The sequence below is a fragment of the Amblyomma maculatum genome, chromosome 3 (genome assembly GCF_055883805.1).
Source record: "Amblyomma maculatum isolate TAMU_Amacu chromosome 3, ASM5588380v1, whole genome shotgun sequence".
Lineage (NCBI taxonomy): Eukaryota > Metazoa > Arthropoda > Arachnida > Ixodida > Ixodidae > Amblyomma > Amblyomma maculatum.
The window spans coordinates 197,006,569-197,028,747 of record NC_139346.1 but is presented as its reverse complement, the minus strand read 5'-3'; the positions used below and the strand labels follow the sequence as shown (position 1 = coordinate 197,028,747).

The window sequence follows — 22,179 nt, the reverse complement described above, 5'->3', positions numbered from 1 at the left end:
TCAGCAAGAATATCATAAAACTGATCGTAATCAATTCCCACGCTTGTTAGAAAACTATCATTGTCATTACAAGCAAGCACACTGAAAGGCCAGCAGTATTCTGCAAAGTAAGTAAAAATTCCAAAACCTCAGTAGAAGACAACCGTGAACTGGAGGCATGTTGCATAGGTGGTCAACTAACCGAATAAGATGGAGTGTTAGATACTGAGACCAGTCTTCAAACGGGTCCATTGGGTGAGAACGGTTGTTTGGATACACACAAGCCTGCCATGAAGCTGTGCCAACATTCATGATCTCCATACAAAAATTTCCCCGCGACAAAAATGTGCGGCGTTATTGACGTTTTTTCTTGTTACCTAAACAAGAAGCAAAGCAAAATAGAAATTCAAGCTCAGAACCTGCATTGACTGTAGTGAATCTGCCAGAAAAACACTGTTTTTGCAAATTATTAGCAGTGCCATCTCTCATTGGTGACAAAAAAAAGAAAAGGGGACGATGCAAGACAAAAAGTGGTCCCCATAAGGGGACATTCATTCTCAGAGCTGTAAATCCCTGCATTTAGAATTCGTGCCTTTCACTGTGCATGCCTGTAACTGTAACCTGCTTGCTGCGCATTTTTACGAGTAGCAACGAGTCCTCGAAACACCACAGCTGCAAGGACGAGTGATTCTGTCTGGTGCCTATTATATGTGGTTTGCTGCATTTGGAGACAAAAACCCTTTTTCGAATTTCTGTTTAAAAGATGAAGACTTTTGCAAATAATTACTGAATGACTCACTTATATGGTGAATTTCATCTCTTGATATAGTACCAAATATACGATTTTATTTTTACAAGTAACCATAATTTAGCTGCTGCTAAGTATTACATGACTTGTTCAAGCAGCACGTCTAAGCAAACTGCGTCAAGTCTGCAATAGCATTCCAAAAAGGAACACCCAGTTTTGCTCGCGTGATATACGATGGCTCACCAAGCTGACTGTGGAAGGCCTTATGAAATGGGCAATATTGTTCAATTTTTGATACAATTTACATGTCTGTCATATAAAACCTACAACAGCACAATGCAGATGAGAATGGAAATCCTCGAATTAAATCTTTACACTCATATCTCAACAGACAGTAAATGCTGGTGATGCTTTTTTTCACCTTTGCTCTCAACAACCTTTCCAGCTCGAAACAAGGTGTGCAACTTGGGCTGCAGCGGTGATGCCGGAGACAAAAGTCGAAGCAGTGCAGCATTAGGAAACACACACTGACCTGTCGGTCTGCCTCGTGGCCTGCCTCGTCAGCTTTGCTCAGGTAGAAGCGCATCTTGTCGACATACTTCTCGTTGAGCTCCTCAACAATGTTCAAGGTGCGTTTGCACAGGGCCTGGCCGATGGGGTCGAAGAAGACAAAGATCAGGTCTGCCATCTGGCCTGCAGGGAGGGGGCGGACAGAACCACAGCCAAACAAAACTTGCAGGACCATCTGATGACGATAATTTATATTTTTATGGCACAAGGGCAGCTCTGGGGTTCAAAGGCCCATATCCTCAGGCATTTCGCCATGGATAAGCGAGGGAAAAGCTTGTACCCACTGCATCACCAGTGGGTGTGGGTGAAAACATGTGCAACAAGTGCTCCACTGCCACCTGGAGACATGTCGAAAGGAAGGGGAAATTTCATTAATAAGAGTTGTGAGCAGGAGCGCGTCTTCCACTTGAGCCAGCTGAATGACTACTGAGTCTGTCAAAACCAAGTGCTTCCAAAAAGAAGGAAAATTGGTGGGAGGTATTGGCAGCATTGCATACATGTACGAGGGGTGCTGAGAAGTTCCTGGCTTTGCCTCTTTCCAGCTCAAATTGAAAAATGAACTTGGCACACTACAGAATCCTGATACATTGTCAAGTAACTTTGCTAGTGCTATAAGATGTTTCTGGTTCTTAAAACTATTTCTTTAAGTTCAGGTAGAACCTGAAGTCACAGAGGCACAAGTGAATTCCACGTCTGTGGAGTTAGGTTGTGGGTAGTCACATTTTTGTTTCTCCAGAAAAAAGTGTGCAAAGGACATTTGCATTGAAATGTCACAAAACTTCCTACAGCACTAAAGGTGAGTCCTGCAGTGGCTGCCCCACAACCTCAATAGACCTGGCAATAAGCAACGCTGTCTACAAGCTGCATTTTAATGAGGACTCATTTCTTGCCTCACGAGTAAGTGTGGCCACCAGAGCGTGTCTTCATGAAGAGACACTTATGAAGTAAAATCATGTCCATACCTGGACTCCATCCAGCCATCATCAATCACCATCCTTCCGTGCCCTAGCTGAGCACATTAACCACTACTCTACGCTGACTACACCACGACGCCGACAGAATAAAAAATAAAAAGAATATAATAATAATAATAATAATAATAATATATCAAATAAAAATTAAATATAGAGAATATATATAAATAAAGAGTGACTCGTCTAATATTGCAATAATGAGAGCAACAACAATGGTTACGCTTTAGCATTTCTCTACAGTAACTCCTGCAGTGCTCACATATTTTCCGAGAACGGACAAATATCCAACAAAAAGACCTCCCAGATACTGGTAACCTCCACAGAGTGTGTTCATTTCATTATTACCTATATTCTAGACATGCAAAAGCTTTTGGTGTAGACATTTTTGAAGGAAGAGCAGAAGAAGAAAGCGCAAGTTCAGGCATGCAAAGCTGTTCTGGCCAATTTTAATGCTACAAAGATCTTTTTGATTAGTTAGTGACTGAAAATGAAACTTGGCTCCACATTTATGATTCCCAAAGCCAAGGAACAGTTACAGAAATCGGGCCACAGTGGGCCTCGCGGCCAAGAAAGTTCCACACCCAGAAATCGGCCAAAGAAACGTCGAGGCTTCCAATCTGTGGGACATAGACGGTGTTCTGTTGGTGGACTGCTTACCACAGGGTTGCAGTGCAACCGCAGGCTACCTAATGCACTAATTTCCCCGGCAAGCTGAAGGACGCATTTAAGACGGAATGCCGAAAAAGTTGGCCGAAGGACATCTTTTTGCAGGTCAAGGCACCTTTGCTCGCATTCAAACAATAATCTGCCACAATGAAGAACCCAAGTCTACAACTGACCTGGGCTATTCTGATTCACTAGTTCCTAACTTGACGAAACACTTGAAGGGTCGTCATTACGACTACACTGCTGTCGTCAAAGGTGCTGCCGAGAGCTTGTGTGATGACCTATCACGTGTGATTTTTTTTTAAATAGGCATGAAAAGCAGACACAAAAACAATCACAACAATCAGTCTGAAGGTAGAACATGTTCAATATGGGTGCACTTTGAAAATTATGACTATTCTTTGTGCGTAGTGCAAGGAACTTCTCAGTAACCCGTGATACGATGTACTCTTTATCCATCTTGCTCTCCAGACAATGTGCTACATCACACCTCCGAAAACTCCAGAGCATCGGTGTTGTAGAGGAACTGAGGAGAGGCAAGCGTGGGTCAACTTTGCAGAGAATGCGTGCTTGGTCGGTGGTCGGCGACTCGTGTCACTGAGGAAAGATGGCTGCAATTTCCTCTGATGGTCTCATAGTGCATGGCTATTTGTTCTTTACATGCTACTGTACATGAGGCTTGAGATATGACCTTGGGATTGAGCAAGGTTAGATGCTAACTTTAGTGATGAATTAAATCGTTTCTCCCAATGTACTTGTTGCCCTGTCTTCAGCATGGGGTAGTGGTAGTCTAGCTGTGATTGTCTGATTTTGTTGGGACGTCATGTAGGTGGAAAATACACTCTTCAGCATGTTTTCCGTGCTTGAGACCATACAGTACACCCTAAAAAGAGATTCAAATTATGCCCAAAGAAAGGCTAACTAGAGCTCACTTCAAAACGGCTCACAACATTTGGTTCGAAGCTAGGATGCAAACGTCGCCCCAAACCTTAATATGGAGGATCGAACTTGGAAACCCTTTCTTACCAAGCATTGCTTCTGTTGGTTTTTAGATTCCCCACGGATCATTCTTAATGACTGTCTGTCTTGTACAGTTCTATATAGTCATGCACTCTGCAAATCGCACTTTACGTTATATTTCTGCGCTGTTGTTTCAGCATTTTAAAGAAAGCACCTATCAGAATTCACTACCACCACTAATCAATTGTGCGCCGAGAGAAACAGGTATCATGTGGGGAAAAAGTAAATTGTACTATTTGGCATCCAGGGTAGTAGCAGCATTTATTAAGCACAAACTCACTGCACAAGTAAATGTGACAGAATGTGCACCTTTATGAGCCCATTTGTCCTTTTAGGAGTGTGCAGCATCACAGAGATCTTGCAGCACAATTTGACGCATCTGTACATGGAAAGAGAGCATGCTGACTGCCGGGCATTAAGGCCCCGTTGGGTTTAACGCTCTCGCATTAAAGGCTCAATGAAGGAATGAGAAAAAAAATATTAAGCCTACATGCCTCGAGGTAATTTCGAACACAAGTTTCTGGTAACTCCAAATTTGCACTGCTGCAGCAATCAAACCTCTTTCAGTGGAAAGCGATTTTTTTTTTTCTCCACAGAAGAGTAGAAAATTTGTTTCACACCAATGAAGACAATCTCCACTGTTATCATGAACACAGAAGGAATCCTCTGCACGGCAGTGCTCACCTAGCCAGAGGATCGTCTTGTTGACGTCGTACGGATACTTCATGTCCCCATCAACTAATCCTGGTGTGTCGATGAACGTCACTAAGCTAAACCTCTTCTGCCTTGAGGTGGATATCTCGGTTGTCAGGTAATCCACCACACCTGCAACAGTGTAGGGCAAAGCGGGTCAATTTGAATCACACCACATAAGACCATGGGCTGCCAAATCCCATTCGTGATGCCTAGTCCCCTAGAGGAGACTTAGTTATAGTACGAGACAAAAAAAAAATTATAAAAGCAGCTGATAGGATTATAAACGATATTTCATCCGATAGAGCATGTTTTACCTCTTTATTGTTCATTTAGCTGTGTAGTACTGAAAAGCTATAGAGTGCGATACGAAAATTTTGCATACCAGGGGAGGGAGGGGAGGTATTTTTTTATCGTATAAGCAAGCAGTAGCCTTCAAGGACATCCGTGCACAAAACAACAGACACTGGCCAACTTAGAGCAAGGCATGCACCTACCTGAGATAAAGAAGAAAACAAAATCTTGTGGAAGTGATGCACATTTGACGAAACGGTTCGGCAGGAAACCAGCCCTTCATTGGGCAGCTTGCCCCTTTGAGACAACAAGCCAGCAGCCCAAAGATGGGCTCATCTCCATGCGAACGTGCTTGCAGCCACAGGTGACACACGGGCCAATGGCGTGGATTGGATTCCGGAAGAACGCAAGCACAGGCACAAATCCAAAAGCTGGCAACAAAGGGAGAGGGGGGGAAGAGCACTCCAACCTGGGCTCATATTCTAACTTTGCTGCCTCGGAAAGTTACTAATACCTGCAGAAACTTTAAGCTCTCACTAACTTGATGAAACAGCACCAGCTGTAAATATCCAAAATACTACGCCCATGGGATGGAATGGCTTGATAATGCACAGCAGTCGCGTTAATTATTTTCTTGCACAAACGGTACGATACTCGCAAAAGCAAAATCCCGGGTGCCAATGAAATCAACATAAAAACAGATGTCTAGAAACAAAATGCATTTTCAAACCAAAAGACCGAGTTTTTAGCCAGAGATTTTGTGCAAAGCTCCTACACAACTGCATCAATATCCAGATGCCAGGAGAAATTGCTACGGGACTGATAAGCCTTCCAAGAGTGTCAACACTGTAGAGCACTCTCGTAGGCCACGGGTTGACAAACAGAATCGCAAAATTGAGTGCGTTTCAGTAATAATGGGCGCCTACCTCGACGACCAGTCCAGAAACACTGCCTGAGTCAGTCACAGTGATGTCTCATGCCACAACCAAAAATTCCATTAAATAAGCCCATAAGTGCCTATTCCTCTCCCTTTGGTTCCTCACATTTGCTGGGAGCCTATGCAGATTCTTTCTCTGTCAAATTTTGGTTTAAAAGTCCCTGATAACACAAAAAATTCTTCAAATGGAAGACCACTGGTCAGTTGGCGAGCACAATGAGTAATTGATCTTTCGAGGGAGTGACACTGTACTATAATCCCAGCTAACTTGAGCAAACCTCTTTATCAATGTATCTGTTGTGCACCAGCCGCCTATCATGCCCCATGCATGCATGGTAGAAAGCTTGAATGGCAAAAGCAATAAACTTTAAATTACCCCTATGCATATCCTGCTTTGTGCACTCAGCAACTAATCACATGAGCAATTATGTGAAAGATAAGTTATAAAGAATTGCTGACTAAGCTAGGTTACAGCCAAGTTAAAGCATTCAAAAAGAGCTATTGTGTGTCTTAATTTTTCTCTTGGCTTGTTTTGCCTTGTGGGTTCCCATAATAACTACAACGGGCTTCGGTGACATGAAAACTCTGAGTAGGCTCCCATTAGCAGCTCGGATCACAAAAAACCTACTCTTGTAGACAACAACAACCAAAACAATTTAACAACAACAAAAATCACCGCAACACAAATTACCAACTTGGGGTAATCAAAACAATCAATGGTATATTTACCTTAAAGCGTAGAACATACATTTTCTGAGCCTTCATCATGAAAAAGACCTCTCAAATGAGAAGCATTAACGGCTCCTGTCCGTGGCTTTCTTTGCGGATCCTGGTTTGCGTACATGCATCCCTTTATTTGTACAACTATTACCTGGCAAATACTCTTTTGCATACAGTCATAAGCTGCGACATTATGTCAAAGATCACCTGATATATGTATAGGAAGCTGCGTAACCAAGCAGTACGAACGTGCCTGGGTAGCCTAAGGGTAGCATATCTGATCCAGAATGCAAGGGTCCTGAAAGGCTAGTTCCTGCCAAATCAGCCAAATCCTGCACGCTTACAATCAGTTTCTGGCCATGTCAGCTGCCAGCTACTACCTGCCCATAATTTTTCACTCACAATGCTGACAATGTCAATTCTGCATTTTCAAGAGAATTGAGACGTTTAATGTTATCATGCTAAAAAAAAGAAAATATTAAAAAAAAACGAACACTGACAAATGTAGAACTCACCCTTGATTTTCTGCAGAGGCTTGAAATGAGGGTAAAGATGGAGGGTGGCATTTCCCTGAAATCAACAATCCCACCCAGAAACATTAGCCGGCACTTGTACGTTTTGCTCAAAATGATTTGTACGCTGCATCAGACATGAACTAAAATAGTTGCAAGCTCAGTAACTGCAGCAGAATGAGAGTTAAACCAATTATGGCATTACTAATTATAAAACGAATGCACACTATTCCTAAGCTACTGCTTTGACATGTTACACATTTTTTGTCAATTTAAATTTAATCCAAAAAAACTGTGAAGCATAAAATGATGAGTACTTCAGCTACTTGCACCTCAATCAAGCTGGAACACCCAGTCACTCCCTTGCATCATTTTTTCTGACATCACATGGGACAGTGTGATAAGATAAGACCACAGCAATTAAGAGTTTTAGATATTGTGCCAGAGATGCTTCTACAGAACAATAGCCATTGTTCAACCCTGTGATGGCCAAAATTTATTAACTACATGAACAACAGTGCCAAAGAGCCATTTAGATACTTCCGTAGATAGGCCAGGACAGCACAATGATGTGCCTTCAAATATGACAATAAACTTAGTGCACGAAGCACTGGATATCAGGCTGTACTGCTTTATTAATCTGCTCCATCTCATACATGCCACTGATACAGCGATAAAATGTAAGGCCAACTAAAAACAAATAGTACAGATGAAGTGGCCAGCTTAGTGAATTACTCGGTGCAGACTGGTATAGCTTTTGCTTAGCCATCTGGCTTTGCCCAATTTCCATCAACACTGATTTCTGTGCTCAATGGACGAGAGCTTTAATTGTGACTGCTACAGTGAGTCAAAGTCTCATTGTGTGCCTCTTCACTCTTTGCTGGCCTCCCTTTCTTAATTCTTGTCACCCTGAAGTATATCAACCTTTCCCGGCAGCCAAGATTTTAGGTTGTTCCCATGGCCCCAACCCTCGCGTTTGGCATCTCTCTGCCCATGCCAGAACCTCATCCGTCCATGGTAGCCACCCTCTAAATTCTTCCTATGGCACCCACCTTCTGGCCTCTCCCCTTTGCTACCTGCTATTAAATTCAACTGCAATTTAATTCAAAAGATATAACTGACAGCTATTAAAATAATTTAAATCATTACACAATTACTTTTTTATGGCTGATGCTGTAGATTCAATGGTAGAATATAGGGCTATATATGACTACACTAATACTAAGGAAGCTTTTTCTGCAAGAAGTTTATCAATAAGATGACAGGGACAATTATGAATGGCACAGAGCTACTTGAACCATAAAATGCAATCTCTCTGAACGGCACAGAGCTACTTCGGCCATAAAATGCAATCTCTTTATTAATGTTTCTTGTAAATACACAAGAGACCATTCAACTCAAATGATCCCCACATACTTCTAACACGTAGTTATAAACCCAGCCAAAAAGGTTTGCATGAATCAGGAAGTTTCCCCGACACTGGCGCGAGACTAAAAGTAAACAGTGTGATTTTTCAGCCAGCCCTCATGTCGTGTGAATTTCTTTGGGAAACTGTGGTAAGCATGCAGAGGATGTAATCTTCAAACCTACACGATTGTTGACACGATGCGTATTTAGACCAGCCAAAAATTAAAAAATAAAGCGGAAGGACCTTAGTCACAGAAACTTCCTGGCCATACACGTCACGAAGAAAGAAAGAACAAATAGAAAGCGACACGTCACTCACCGTGAGCGACTCCCGCTTCTTGCCGCTCGTGACGAGAGCGAATCCCTGAGTTTCGATGGCAACCCCGGTCTTCTGCACATGTTCCTCGATGTACCTGCGCGGCAACGTACGATCGTGAACAGAACAAAGCCGAACGCGCACGAGCGACGGGCGGGCAATGCCAAGTAAACACACGCAACCAACGAAGCAGAACGTCAGCGCAGCCGTCACTCTCGCACAGAGTCCCGGCCACTCGATCGATCGACGGGAACAACGAGTCGCCACTACGCGGTTTCACCTCAGAAAGCCACGAGGCAGCTGATCCCTTCGAGCCTGCACAATGAGATTACAGGTGTCGTCGCCAGGTTTCCTCGCGCTTCATCTAGCAGACGACCGCGCCGAGGCAAACAACGAGAGGGCTGCGCGCCTTGCACCGGGCAGGAAAATACAGTAAGCGAGGGCGAGGGCATTCCCGTTTCTAGGTTAGGCGCGCATGCATGCAATGCCTGGAGAAGGGTACACGAGCTCTGTCTCAGCGCTCTACTTGCGCGAGCCGTTCGCATCGTCGGGTCGGCTTTTCGCGCCCGGATCCGCGCCAGCGCCCTGCGCGCGGAAGTTTCCCCACTCTCTCGCAAAAACGTCGTCTACCGTCGTCAGGTGCCGGAGTCGTACAGTCGCGCGTCGCGAACGAATGCCAAAGAATAAATCAACGAATAAGAACACACGCAACAGGCTTACTCAAGTTCGGTGATCGCTCAAATGAACGCGAGTGACTGCGATGCCGTCGACGGTTTCGAGACATGAACGTTCCCCTAGACGCGTCGTCTGCTGCCGCACAAGACTAAATAAACTGCGTTGTAATGATCTCGCGCGGAAAAACAATTGTTCGCTGAAGACGGGTGGTGGCACTCACCGCTGCAATTTCGTACAATTTCGGAGGAGAAGCGTAATTCAAACTAGTTTTTCCAGGGACCATATTCAAACAACACGGTGACGCTTTCCCGACCTCGCAAAAGAGTGAGCCAAACCACTCGCTCAAGACGCGCACACTGCAAACGAGCGGACGGGCGACGGGGCACTGGGTTGACATGTGACAGCGGCGGCGGACACCCGATAAGAAACGCATCGCGGAAGGAAACAATATATCGCGCACATCGGACGAGGGGGAGGAGTCTCTGCAGGGTCTGCTTGCTACAGCCGTTTTGGCGTGCAGCCCGGCACAGCGTTCGCTCCGAGTCGTCACAACGAAACGCACGCGAACAGCACCGTTAAAATCTCTGGTCGGTCTTCTCGGCGCGGCAGGTAAGCAGCTCACTTTGCGGACAGCAGATGAAGACTAGGCACGAGTTACCAAGCACAACAAACACAAAGCCGGACAACATGCACCTCTCAATGCAACCCCCGTGGCGCGGCAGCGCGCCGTCCACTCAGCTGGCGAAGCCTTCACCTTCTATTTTCGCTGTCTTCACAAGATGGGCAGCAACACAGACTTGACCACCAAGCAAAAAGGACACGCTGCCGCACCGCAGGGAGGGCACGGCGATCTTCTGTCCTTGTTTCTATTCTGTCATAGTTTTCCCCCTCGCCTAAGACTCTTTCGACAGACAGAACAACCGCTACTGTCTTCCTCCTCCACAAGCGCGAGCGAAGATCAGCGCTCCGCGCGCTACCTTGAGTGTCGATCGCTCACCGAAACACCAATCAAAACGAAAAAAATTAAAAGCGTTCTTCCCAGAAGCACCTAGGCAAGGCACCGCTAGTTCCCTAGACCAAGATGCGCTCGCCTCATCAATCGCACGTTGTTCGCGTGGTCGCTTCAACGCCTTCGAAGGATGTGGTGCATTGCGTAAACAAAAGAATAAGACCCGTTTAAAGTACTACTGGGCGGAAGAGAACACCGGTCACATCAAGGATGCGTGCGTTAGTCCGCCGCGCGAAACCCAGAGCAGCTTTCAAGCTGCTTAAACACGGATGTCCAAAGAAGAAAGTGGTCCGGCGACTAATCCAGGTCGAAAGATGAAGGAAGGCAGAACTTTCTTCAGTGCCGGTCGAGTGTATTCTTTTGGTGCGGGGGGGCATTCCCTCCTACGGGGAAACGTCATGCACGCCAGACGAGAGCCTCCCTCCCGACAACAAAAACCGCGGCCGCGCTGCGGCGAGCGATGCGAATGTGGGTCAAGCAAGTCCGCAGCAGAGGCCGTCCACTGGCCACAGTCAGTGGCGCGCTGCACTTCGCCCGCGGCGGCGGCTATCGCTCCGATGACCAGTCTCGTCACTATATGCGAGCACCTTATTACGTGTGCAGAGGAGTGCGCGCGAAGGCCACCGAGAAGGTAACAAGGAGTAACGGTCCTCTGCTTCCCTGCGAGGGGTGCTTTAATTTGCCCACCCGACCGCTTCGTATAGTCACAAGAGTTGACTGCGGAATCCCTTCAAGCACTCCTTGAATGAAGAACCAAACATATATTTTACAAAAATCCAAACTTAAAAGAAAATAAAAGAACTAGCGTCCACTGGTAGCTCGCGACTGACCTTTGCCGCGTTCGGACGTCGCAAGAGCTCGCGACACAGCAGCCGGTTGGTTTGCGTAAACGGATGCCTAGCCGTCACGTGAGACTGCACTGAGAGGCACTTGGTCGATCAATCAACTTTTGCAGCTGTTGTTGTCTTTGTGCTGCGCCTTCCACGTTCGCGCACACCGGCGCTTCCGCAACGGCAACAAAACATGGCTTTGTTTGCACTGCCCGCAGAGGCCAAACCGGAAACGCGCCGAACACTTTGAATTGACATCCCCGGGCGAGCAGTTGTTAAAACACCGAGTACAGCAGTGAAAAGGCTATCGCGGATAATACACCAGCGTGCACAGTTTTCCTACAGCTTCCGAATTAAGCTATTCCGCTCCTGTGCGCAATTCTGGCACACCAAACGTAACCGCAGAAAAATACGGGTGTTTAAGAGAACATCGTCGAAAATACTAGCAATGACTTCAGAACAGAGAAAATATCAGCAGTAACAACCCCATCCCGCCTGACACAATCTGCTGCGAAACATTTCTAGCTATACAACGAATTAATTAAAGTTAACTTTTCATTAACGCATTTCAGTAAGTGCTAATGGGGAATTCGAAGTCGTGAACAAGAAAATGCCACGTCAGTTTCTGAAATGAAGGGAAAACTCATTTTATAAAGCCCGCCCGCAATTTCTAAAGCCGCAAACAAGCGATTTTTTTTTTTTTTTTTCCACAAAACATTGGACATTGGAAGCTCGGTGCTGATGGGACACCTGCAACGCCTGTTGCTGACGTTTTGCAAGTGATTACGGCGCCAAATTCGAACTGTTCGCTCCACTGTGCCGTGCCACTTATTTTGTTCCGTAGCTCCCACAAATAACGACCTCGCAGCTGGAAATAAGTGCTTTTCCTTCCAACAAGCTGCGAAACTAAATATGGTGCGTGACCTGCGCTTGCAGTTCGAATTGCGTGCCGCAGTCACTGCAACGCGTCATCGGCAGATGCATGCCACGTCCGCCGCGTCTCCACCGAGATTTAATGCGCTCAGTTTAGGTTTCGTGCGGAAAAGAACAATGTTACTTCCCGTTGCAGGGCTTTACAGTATTCTTTATGATCGTTTCAAAAACTGATATGACGTCGTCTTGTGCACGGCTTCTAACTCCCTACTAGCATTAACAACCTCACGGCGTTAATTAAAACTAATTGATTTCAGTCAACTGTGTCCGGTAGGACTGAGTGTTCGTTCTTCATTTTTTTTTTCCTTTCCATTTTTAACCGCTTGCTTTAGAATTTTTCAAAGTGTTCGTTAAAACACTCGGCGTGATACCCTAAGACCAGATATTATCTGTGCCTGTAAACCGCGCAGCGCAGGGCAAGCTGCACCCAATGATAGTGACGCCAAGGTCTGCAACATAGTCTACCCATTTAAATATTCAGAGCCCTGGATGCGTTCTTCCCAGAAAGTGGAAGTCTGCCAAAAATCGCAGCGAAGAAGGCGGCGTGCAAGCCAGATAGGAGGCCGCGGCGCGTCTACCATACTCGGGGGCAACTCGTCTAAGGTAGGATACAGCTTAAAGATATAAATTACAGGGGCGTACTTAAGAAGTGAGGAAAGGAGCTCGACTTTACTTTGCAAAAATTCGCAGCGTCAGAAGTGGTACGACTTCTCTCTACTCGACTGAGAAGCGCGGAACACGTAGCCTAGTTACTTTTGGCAAAGACAGTACTTCACTTGCACTTTATCAGTATCACCCTATAGACCATATCACGCCACGCTTTCGGGTCTCTCACTATCTTCCTAACAGCACATAACTCCACCTGCAGCGCCTCGAGGATGCCATCTAACCATCGCGTTCTCTGCCTACCCCTTCTCCGGTGACCCTCAACCTTTCCCAACCTCAAATCTTTCCCCAGCGACTCCTTTCTTCTCATCAGATGACCAAAGTAGCTGAGCTTTAACTTTAGAATTTGACCCTCCAATGAGCAGTCAGGGTTTATGGTCGACAATATCGACTGATTTGATCTTCTGGCCGTCCAAGGAACTCTCAAGAGTCTCCGCCAGCACCACAAATCAAACGCGTCAATTCTTCGGCGGTCAGCCTTCTTCACAGTCCAACTTTCGCATCCATACATCACAACTGGAAAGACCATAGCACAAGTTATACGGATCTTAGTTGGCAGTGTAATGTCTCTGCTCTTCACTAGGCGGTCAAGGCTAGCCATGGCTTTCTTTCCCAAAAGCAGGCGTCTCCTAATATCATGGCTGCAGTCTCCTTCCGGGGTAATCTTGGAGCCCAAAAAGAGAAAATCTGTCACAGCTTCCACTTCTTGTCCCTTGATGCTCCAGGACCTGATAGGGCAAGACGCCATGATCTTTGTCTTTTTAATGTTCAGTTTAAGCCCAAACTTCTCACTCTCTTCTTGTACGCGCATCAGAAGTATCTTGAGTTCCACTTCACTTTTTGCCATTAAAGTGGTATCATCCGCTATCTATCACTGAATGTAGAACCATTTGCAGCGATAAGCAATACAATCCTACTCGCGTATACAGCTCTCATCATGATGAAGACCCAGCATGAACACGTACCAGTTGATGAAGGTGCTCTTGCCGGCCGAATGGTTCCCAATGAGCAGCACCACGATCTTCTTGCGCGGTGGCAGCAGCGTCTGGCCAAGGGACTCGGCGATCTTCACCAGCCCTGCAAGAGGCGGCAGAAGGCGGCTGTAAAATCTGCCACAATAAAGAGGTCCGCAGAAGCGAATATCGACAGAAGTTCGCACTACGAGCACCACGTGCGGCTACGCCCATCGCCTCCATAATAGAGTCTTTTAGCATAGCGGAGACGTAACTTTCGGCGGCTATGCGGCGCAAGCTACGGAGCCGAAACACACAAGCTCGTTCCGCAGAAGAATATAGTACCTCAAAGTCATTCGCGCATCTGGATCCGGAATAGTATATAGCAGTAAGGAATTCGGCTTGGTTCACGGGGTATAACGTCCCAGAGCAACTAAGGCTATGAGAGACGCCACAGTGGAGGGCTCCGGAGAATTTCGACCACCTGGGGTTCTTTAATCACCATGCACTGGCGTCGCAAAATACACGGAGGCATAGCGTTTCACCTCAACTGAAACTATAGTGAACTATAAATACAATCGAAACGCAGTCGCCAAGACCGAGTTTGAAGCCGGGTTCCCTGGCTAGTTATTAACATTATTACTTACTGTACGATTATTAATCTTATGATAATGATTATACTTATGAATTACTGTATGAATGAATACTGCATGTATGAATGCCGTATGAATTACTGCAGTATTATTATTATTAACTGTACGATTTCACCATGGGCTTATTCTGTCAACGCGCGTCGTGTGGACTACTGATTAGTCCACAAATTTCGGGTCACACAGATAATCAGTGATGTAGAGGAACGTATTTCTGCGTAGCTCGCAATTCAACCTCAAAGCATAATTGGAACCGTAACTGAGGCCAAATATCATATGCCTACTAACTGATGTATAGTCACAATGTTATGCGAGCCCCGCTTCCGTATTTTTGGCTGGAGAGCCACGGAAAGCTACCTCCGAGTACTGACGTGGTCGCACCTTGACCCAGCCCTGCCCCTGCGCGTGCGTACCGGGAGTCCGGTAAATCGGTAAGCGTCTACGGTAAATCCGCTTCACTAAAAGTCCCTAATAAAATTACGTATTCTAGGAGTGCTACCAGAGCTCGGGATCAAGAACGGGGGAGATATGCGTACTTGTTCGGTAAGGCGCGGGTAGGAAAAACATTCAAATAATATTTATGCATCCATGACACACTGGCAGGCGCGAACCCGTGAGTGAGAAGTAATGAGTGTAAACAGAACAATGAAGAGCTCGCTAACTGTTCAAACTCGGGCATACAAGAGACAGAAAATAGTTAAGGGGTCATCCTTACAGGAGATATGATATATACGCGCATTGGGGAACTCGATGGGCACACGAACGGCACATTACCGTTATATTTATGTTAACAACAGGACTTCGCTACAGTTACTGCAGAAGGCAAATGTGAGGGATGTGTGATGTGGCAATCGAGAAACCGATGGCTCGGCACTAACTACACTCTGTCTGCGCTGATATTAGTGAAAAGCTAAAAGAAAAGAAAATAGACGAATACTGTTTGTACAGCCTAGGGAGCGACTATAAACATGACATCTAGCGAGTGTCCCTTGTGTGTCGTCTCCGTTTGTGTCTGTCGTTAAATAGCAGAAAAAATGATTTCAGCAAGCAGTTACCAAATATACAAATATACCATCTTGAATATTTAAAGATGTTATCAGTTATTGGGGCAGCGCACAGATCGACAGTTTAGGCCAAGATGTGGGCAGAGCATTTTCGAATAGCAAATAAGTGATGGATATTCTGAAAAGAGTGGAGAAAAAAAGTTGCTCAATCACCCCCCCCCCCCTTCCCCCTAGAAAAAGCACCAAAAAGAAAATCTATGGCGGGCTAGTTGGCTTTACTAGAAAATAAATGAAAAATATTGAACAAAAGAACAATGAGAAAGGCAGAAAGAAGCCTCGTACCTCGTGGAATGCCGAAATTAGAGGGGCAGTTGATTTCGAAAGACAAGCATCGAAGGAGCACAGAGCGGGCAAGAGGGTCGGGCTGGGGTATGAAGAGGCTAACAGAAAGTGGGACAAGTGCGTACAACGGAAATTACGTGTCTACGAGCTCACAAACGCGAAAGCTAAAGCGAAGAGCGATCGCTGGGTGACAGAAAAAAAGAAAGGAAACATGGGCGGTCTGAACAAGTTTTGGAATAAGAAGGCGGGAGGCACAAAAGATTCCATACAGGACGGGGAAAACAGGGACGGTTTCTAGGCCGACAGGTGCTGCAATGCTGAGGATGGCAGCGAAGAGATGAGCTTGGAGACCTCAGACTGGGAGAAAGCACTGGAAAGTATTCAGACGCGATAATATTTCCGGTAAGGTTGATTACTGAGTTGGCCTGTTTGTTCGTGTAGAGTTTTATACGGCGGTAAGACGCTGAAGCTTTCAAACGCCAAATTCAAGGTTACAAGGATGCCTCAATGTTTTCGGTCTATGTACTAGTTTTTAAAGTGGTACAATATGTTGATCAGAATTCCTTTTTGTGCTACGTATACAACTTGCGACAAGTCGACGATTGCATTCTCTCCTCGAACTCAAAAAAAAAAAAAAAAGGGGGGGGGGGGGGGCTGCAGCCCCTCAAAGAGAACCCTCCAGTGGTGTCGACCGATTCTCGTGAATAATCCCCGTGGAACCGCTAGCGGAACAACGCGGGACATGGCAAATAAAAAGGGGTTGACTGCACCTCAATCGGATCAACCGCGGCGTTATGAGGGTTGGTCAACGCCATTTGCTCAAGGGCCTCCGTTGTAAGGCATCTGCCGCTTTCTTCTTCAGTTGTACCCGACTATGGGATTAGTAATTTGGGGCGAAGCCGCAAAGTAATGGGGCACTGCCCAAACCTATCTATAGAACTAGTTTTTCAGAGCTAGCATGCAGGTACCAGATTGGCTGCGCACCAGACTAATTTGAATGTACGAATGTAAATCCGAGAACGCCAAGACCGACGGTATAGAGGCTTGCTATACAACTAGCTATCAAAGCATAATTATAAGGGTAGAGAAAAACTGCAAACTGGAAGGAGTTTAAAGTGGTTTTAGGCAGGGCAGTCGTTTAGAGGGCGCTTTGCAGTAACAATGCAGTGTACTGAAATAGCTATGACGCAAAAGTGGCTGCTACGGCTGGCTTTTCTCTACATAAAATGGTATGCAATATCGTAAGCCAGGAATTATCATGGGGAGTTCCTAACGGAAGCACAGCTAGATTCCTACGTAAAGGAGTTAATAAAGGCAATACATAAGATATAAGAGTGCACAAAAGCACGTAGCTAGGGCTAAATAGCACGGAGGAAGTGAAGGTGAAAAAGAAAGCTTTGCGACAGGTGTGACCATATTCGCGACTGTTATTTACGACTCATGCATACAGCGAAACAAAGAAGACATGCTAAATGAGACCTGTGTTTAACATACAGTTGACAAGGAATAGTCCAACGACTTCCCGGTTAGATGCACGCGGCACTTTCTGGAGCGAACTGAAACTTTTCTCGGATATCTGTGGGAAGCAAACAGGAGACATTAGATGCGAGTTCAATGTTGAAAAGTCGCGTTATGGTATTCAATGATAGCGGAACTGGAAGCTAGAGTGTCAAATGCAGGGAGCATATACCGCGCATATATATAGACGAACAGATAAGATGGAAAGGGATATTTAAAGACCCATAAGGAACATTTGAGGAGGAAAGGAAAGAGGAACTAGAGCACAACGAAGCCAACGCGTCCCGACTGGCTGAAGGATGTGTTCAGTATGGCAAGAACCGGCTTTGGCGCTTGCCGACACAGAGCATCGCGAGCATAAAACCGGTACGAAGTGAAACGGGAATTGTGAAAGGGTGTCATGACTATACGGGACTGACTTCTGCGAACGCGATACATGTGCCTTAGAATCAGATATGGTACAGCTAGACTACAGGTTAACCAAATGGTGGTGGGCGGCATAGCTCCGGGGGTCCACAAAACAGTCACACGCGAACATCTACGTGGCGTCATGGTCTGGCTGTCCTTAGAGGCACGAGAACCTCGGAAGCACGGAGCAAAGCGTAGTTTGAGCAACCGCTACGAGAAATTGAGGCGAAGAGATGGGTAGCCAAAATATTCGCCTATTTGTAGAGTTAAAACGCGGACACGCGAGAAAGATGACTATAAGCTTCCGGCGTGTACGGAGGAAAGAGAAAGGGAAAATGAAGTTATCGTGATAAAAAAGGAAGTCAGCGTTACCGAGAAAGCTCACTGCAGAAAAAAAAGAATGGGAGCAAGAGTCATATGGCGAGAATACAGAGCCGGAAAGAGCAAAATCCGGGAGGAAACGCTGTACGGTATTTCGAAAGGCGCTTATATATGCTGCCTTACAACAATGCAGAAATACGAACAGGGAGATCATATTTATTATTATTATTATTATTATTATTATTATTATTATTATTATTATTATTATTATTATTATTATTATTATTATTATTATTATTATTATTATTATTATTATCATATTTGTGAAGCATGCGGGAAAAGTGCAAAAAACATAAAGCATGTTCTGGTGGACTGTATATTTACACATCTATAGCTATTAAAAAGAACGCGTTGGGCTTTCGAGTAGCTCCTGATTCTACACATGATGAAAGGAAAACTAGGATAATTAAGCCAGCAAAAGACACGACCATATGAAACTCGATACAAAGTTGTGACGTTATAATCCGTAACCAAAAAAATGGCCTCAATCAAGCCGAAAAACTCCCGTTTCAGGTCCCCGTTTTTCCTCCGAAGAAGCTTAAAAATTCCGTCGACCTGGAGAAAGCGAGGCAATAAAAATAGCCGTTTAGCGAATTTCCGAAACATCGCGAAAATTCCTATTTTGCCATATTTTACGTTCTGGAGTTCCGTGTGCTGTGGGATGTCAGCGCACGTTAAAGATCCCCAGGTGGTCGAAATTACTCTGCAGCCCTCCACTACGGCTCCCCTTTCTCTTTCCACTTTCACTCCCACCTTCCTCCCTTCCCTTACGGCGCGGTTCAGGTGTCCACAGAGCAAGTGTGACAGATACTGCGCCTTTCCCTTCCTGTGAACCAACCAACCAACCAATCCCCGAACAAAGGGAAACCCTCGGAATGGCAAAATGGGAAAACTAACGCGAATCGTCAGTGAAATCAAAACAAATATAGCTTAGAATATAGAAAATAGCTTCAAATAAGGAGGGAGGGAGTCATACAGAATAGGATTAAAAGTAAAAAATAAATGAGTAAAGAACTTTTAAACCTAAGCAACGATATTTATATAATTCTATACATCAATCTGATGCACCGTATTTCGAGCTTATATGCCAGAAATTTTCTACCACTGCAAGCGCCTCATTTTCTGCCCCACCGCGGTGGTTAAAACTTCCTACTACTGTTCCTGAGTGCCCGGGTTCGATCCCGACCGCCAGCGCTGCGCGGGTTTCGATGGAGGCGATACGAAGAGGCGTACGCGTGCTGTGCGATGTCAGTGCACGAAGATCCCCAGGTGGTCAAAATTACTCCGCAGCCCTCCACTACGATTAACTTTCAACTTTCTCTCCCACCTTCCTCCCTTCCCTCACAGTGCGGTTCAGGTGTCCACAGAAACAAGTGCGACAGATCCTGCGCCTTTCCCTTCCAGTGAGCCAATTATTACTCCTTTTCTGTTCTGCAGAACAGTGATCAAAGAGAAAGGTTGTGCAGGAATCTACCTTTGGTTTTACAAAAGCCTTCGCGCTATTCTAAAAAGGAACATTTTGACGCAGAAGCTGCAGCATACTTTGTTACTCAAGGGAGGGCCATTGGTTAAATTTACCTGCACTGACGCTGCCAAAGAGAGTGTTTCAGTAGATAATAATGCTTGACACATTTAACCGCCACGCGGAACACCTCAGAGCAGAAATTCAGGACCTTACTTATCCGAAATGTACCTAAGGAACATTGTACAATTAGGTGTGGCCCTAAATATCACTGCCAACGCTGGTTTACACCAGGTTATTTACTGATTACGGTAAAAGCGAAAAATTCCTTCCCCGAGGAAATGAATTAAGCCCACTAACGTCGGCTCAGGGATGGACTTTAGTAGCAGAATTATCCTAAAACACGGCTGTTGTCTTAACAAGGCGCAAGCTGCAAATATATAAAAAGTCCGGCACGCTTCGTAAATGGCAGGTCTACCGACGCAGTTTACCACTTTAAAACTGAGTGTAATCTCTCGGAAGATATTAAATGGGAACAAGTGAATGGGGAAGCACAAACACGAACAGTCGTTCTCTCTAACCGGCACCACGTGATCACAGGTGGCACACTATCGACGACGTCCTCCGTGGAACCTGGACGTGCTTATTCCTTTAGGCCAGCGGGCGAAAGTTGCATTTTTTCGCTCAAGTGAGTGACGCACTTTTGTCCATGGTGTACCATCAGCCACGCGACCCGCGACTGAAAAGACACAGCGGGAGATATTGGCGGGGCCTTGAAAATCCGCTGCCCTCTCTGACACTCAGGTGAGTGCTCCTCTGCGGCACTCGGGAGCAGTTTGCGCAGCTACAGTTGGGGTGTTAAGTTACTCCGTCGCCTTGCGGCTGTTCAGGAAAGTCGCCGACGATCTAACTACCTGAGAGCAGGCTCGACCAGATGCAAACCTAATTAGCCAAGTTCAACAATGCAGTTATGAATAATTATATTTCTATGAATTCAGCTTTTTTTCAGCGGGATACACATCACAAATGGCGTTCCCTGACGTCATAAAGCGAAGCATGAAATATGAGGGACGCCGCAGGGGACAGCTCCTGATTAATTTAGATCGCCAAGGGTCCTTTGAGGTGCGCTGTCATCGCACAGCACACGGACGTTTTTGTATTCCTCCATCAAAGTATGGCCGCCGCGGCCGGTATCGATTCCGCGACCTTGGCTTCCACAACCGAACACTAGATGCGCTGTGCTGTCGTGGCTGGTTGCGAGAGGCCACGCTGCTCGACACAAAGAACACGAAACACGCGCGGCGGAGCAAGTCCGAATCCGGCTTGTTGCCAGACCTAATGACAGTCGTTACTCTGAAAAACACGCGGTGCGTCGCCAGAGAAAGAAAACAGAAAGGGGTCCGGGAAGGCTACTCCTGTATAGCGGCTATCTGCTGACCGGAAATGAGACGTCACTTGGAACCTGGCCCGCGGGCTGGCTCCTCCACGCGGGTGCGACGTACCTGTCGCCCAGATGCAAAGGTTGCCGTTCCTCGAGTGCTGCGGTGACCGTGTGGCGAAGGAGATCTTGGCTTGCGAACTAAGGCTGGGCGCATGGCGGGGCGCCGTCTTTAAGGACGCTAGCAGCGCACCCGCGGCGGGGAGAGGAGGCACCGGAAGGAAAGAGCGCCGGAAGCCGCCAGCGGAGGAAGCGCGCGTGCTATGTGCATGTAGGAAACGGTCGCGACGCCGTTACTGTAGTTGTGGCAACACGCTGTCAATGGGCCCGAAGAGTGTGCCACGCACACACACACCACAACCATACCGTTCTCGCTTATTCGCCTCTGGCCCCTTTCCCTCACAAAACGTTCGAAGGAAGGCGAGGAAGCTGCCACCCTACCGCTCTCTGGGAGTGCCCCGAACTCAACAAGGAACCAGGCATCAACCTCCCACCCTTCACTCTCCACCTGGAAGGTTGCCCCGCCAGGCTCGGACCCGAGCAGCCAGCTACTGCTGATCGAGCGGGCGAGCCGGATCGTGTCGATCATTGCGGTCCGCGACTGAGGTCTCCACCCACTAGGGACGATTACAACAAATCCGAAATAAATATTTTTACCATCACCACCTGCAGGTGGACAGCCGACCCGTGCAATGAGCTAGGGTGGGATGCAGGGAATGAGGAAAGGAGTGTCTACCAGAAATTTGTTTTCAAATCCCTTCATTTTCCAATACTCTTTTTCGACAGTTTCATCTGGAATTCGGCGACCACATGTCCCAATGATTGATACCGAAAGTATGGCAATCACATTTTCAATCTTTTAGCTGAAGCCTATATGACTGACAGCAGAAAAGCGGGACAAGCCATTAAGACGGACAGCTCAGCAATATCTAACACATGACATCAAGCACACAGACAGAGTCCGCGTGAAGTGGACTGCAAATGAAAATATAGCTCAACTGATCAACACTTACAATACCACATATAATTTTGTTGAGTTGGGAGCTCAGTGTTATGCAAGGAATCAGTGCACGA

The 22,179-nt window shown here is 46.2% G+C and overlaps 1 protein-coding gene across 5 annotated transcripts in view; it reads right to left on the bottom strand.

Moving 5' to 3' along the window:
- The window catches only part of LOC146197365 (uncharacterized), a 41,957-nt gene that overhangs the window by 3,336 nt on the left and 16,442 nt on the right, over positions 1-22,179 (bottom strand). For 2 of the 5 annotated variants that reach the window (XM_084599176.1, XM_084599177.1), the window contains exons 1-7: positions 21,170-21,277; positions 17,378-17,474; positions 13,915-14,026; positions 8,840-8,933; positions 7,117-7,171; positions 4,642-4,782; positions 1,260-1,420 (exon numbers count right to left, since the gene is read on the bottom strand). In XM_084599176.1, the coding sequence (XP_084455302.1) occupies positions 1,260-1,420; positions 4,642-4,782; positions 7,117-7,171; positions 8,840-8,933; positions 13,915-14,026; positions 17,378-17,474; positions 21,170-21,262 (753 nt within the window). In that variant the 5' untranslated portion in view covers positions 21,263-21,277. Of the gene's footprint in view, positions 1-1,259; positions 1,421-4,641; positions 4,783-7,116; positions 7,172-8,839; positions 8,934-13,914; positions 14,027-17,377; positions 17,475-21,169; positions 21,278-22,179 lie in introns of those variants that run through there. The other 3 variants (XM_084599180.1, XM_084599179.1, XM_084599178.1) reach the window with 2 other exon arrangements.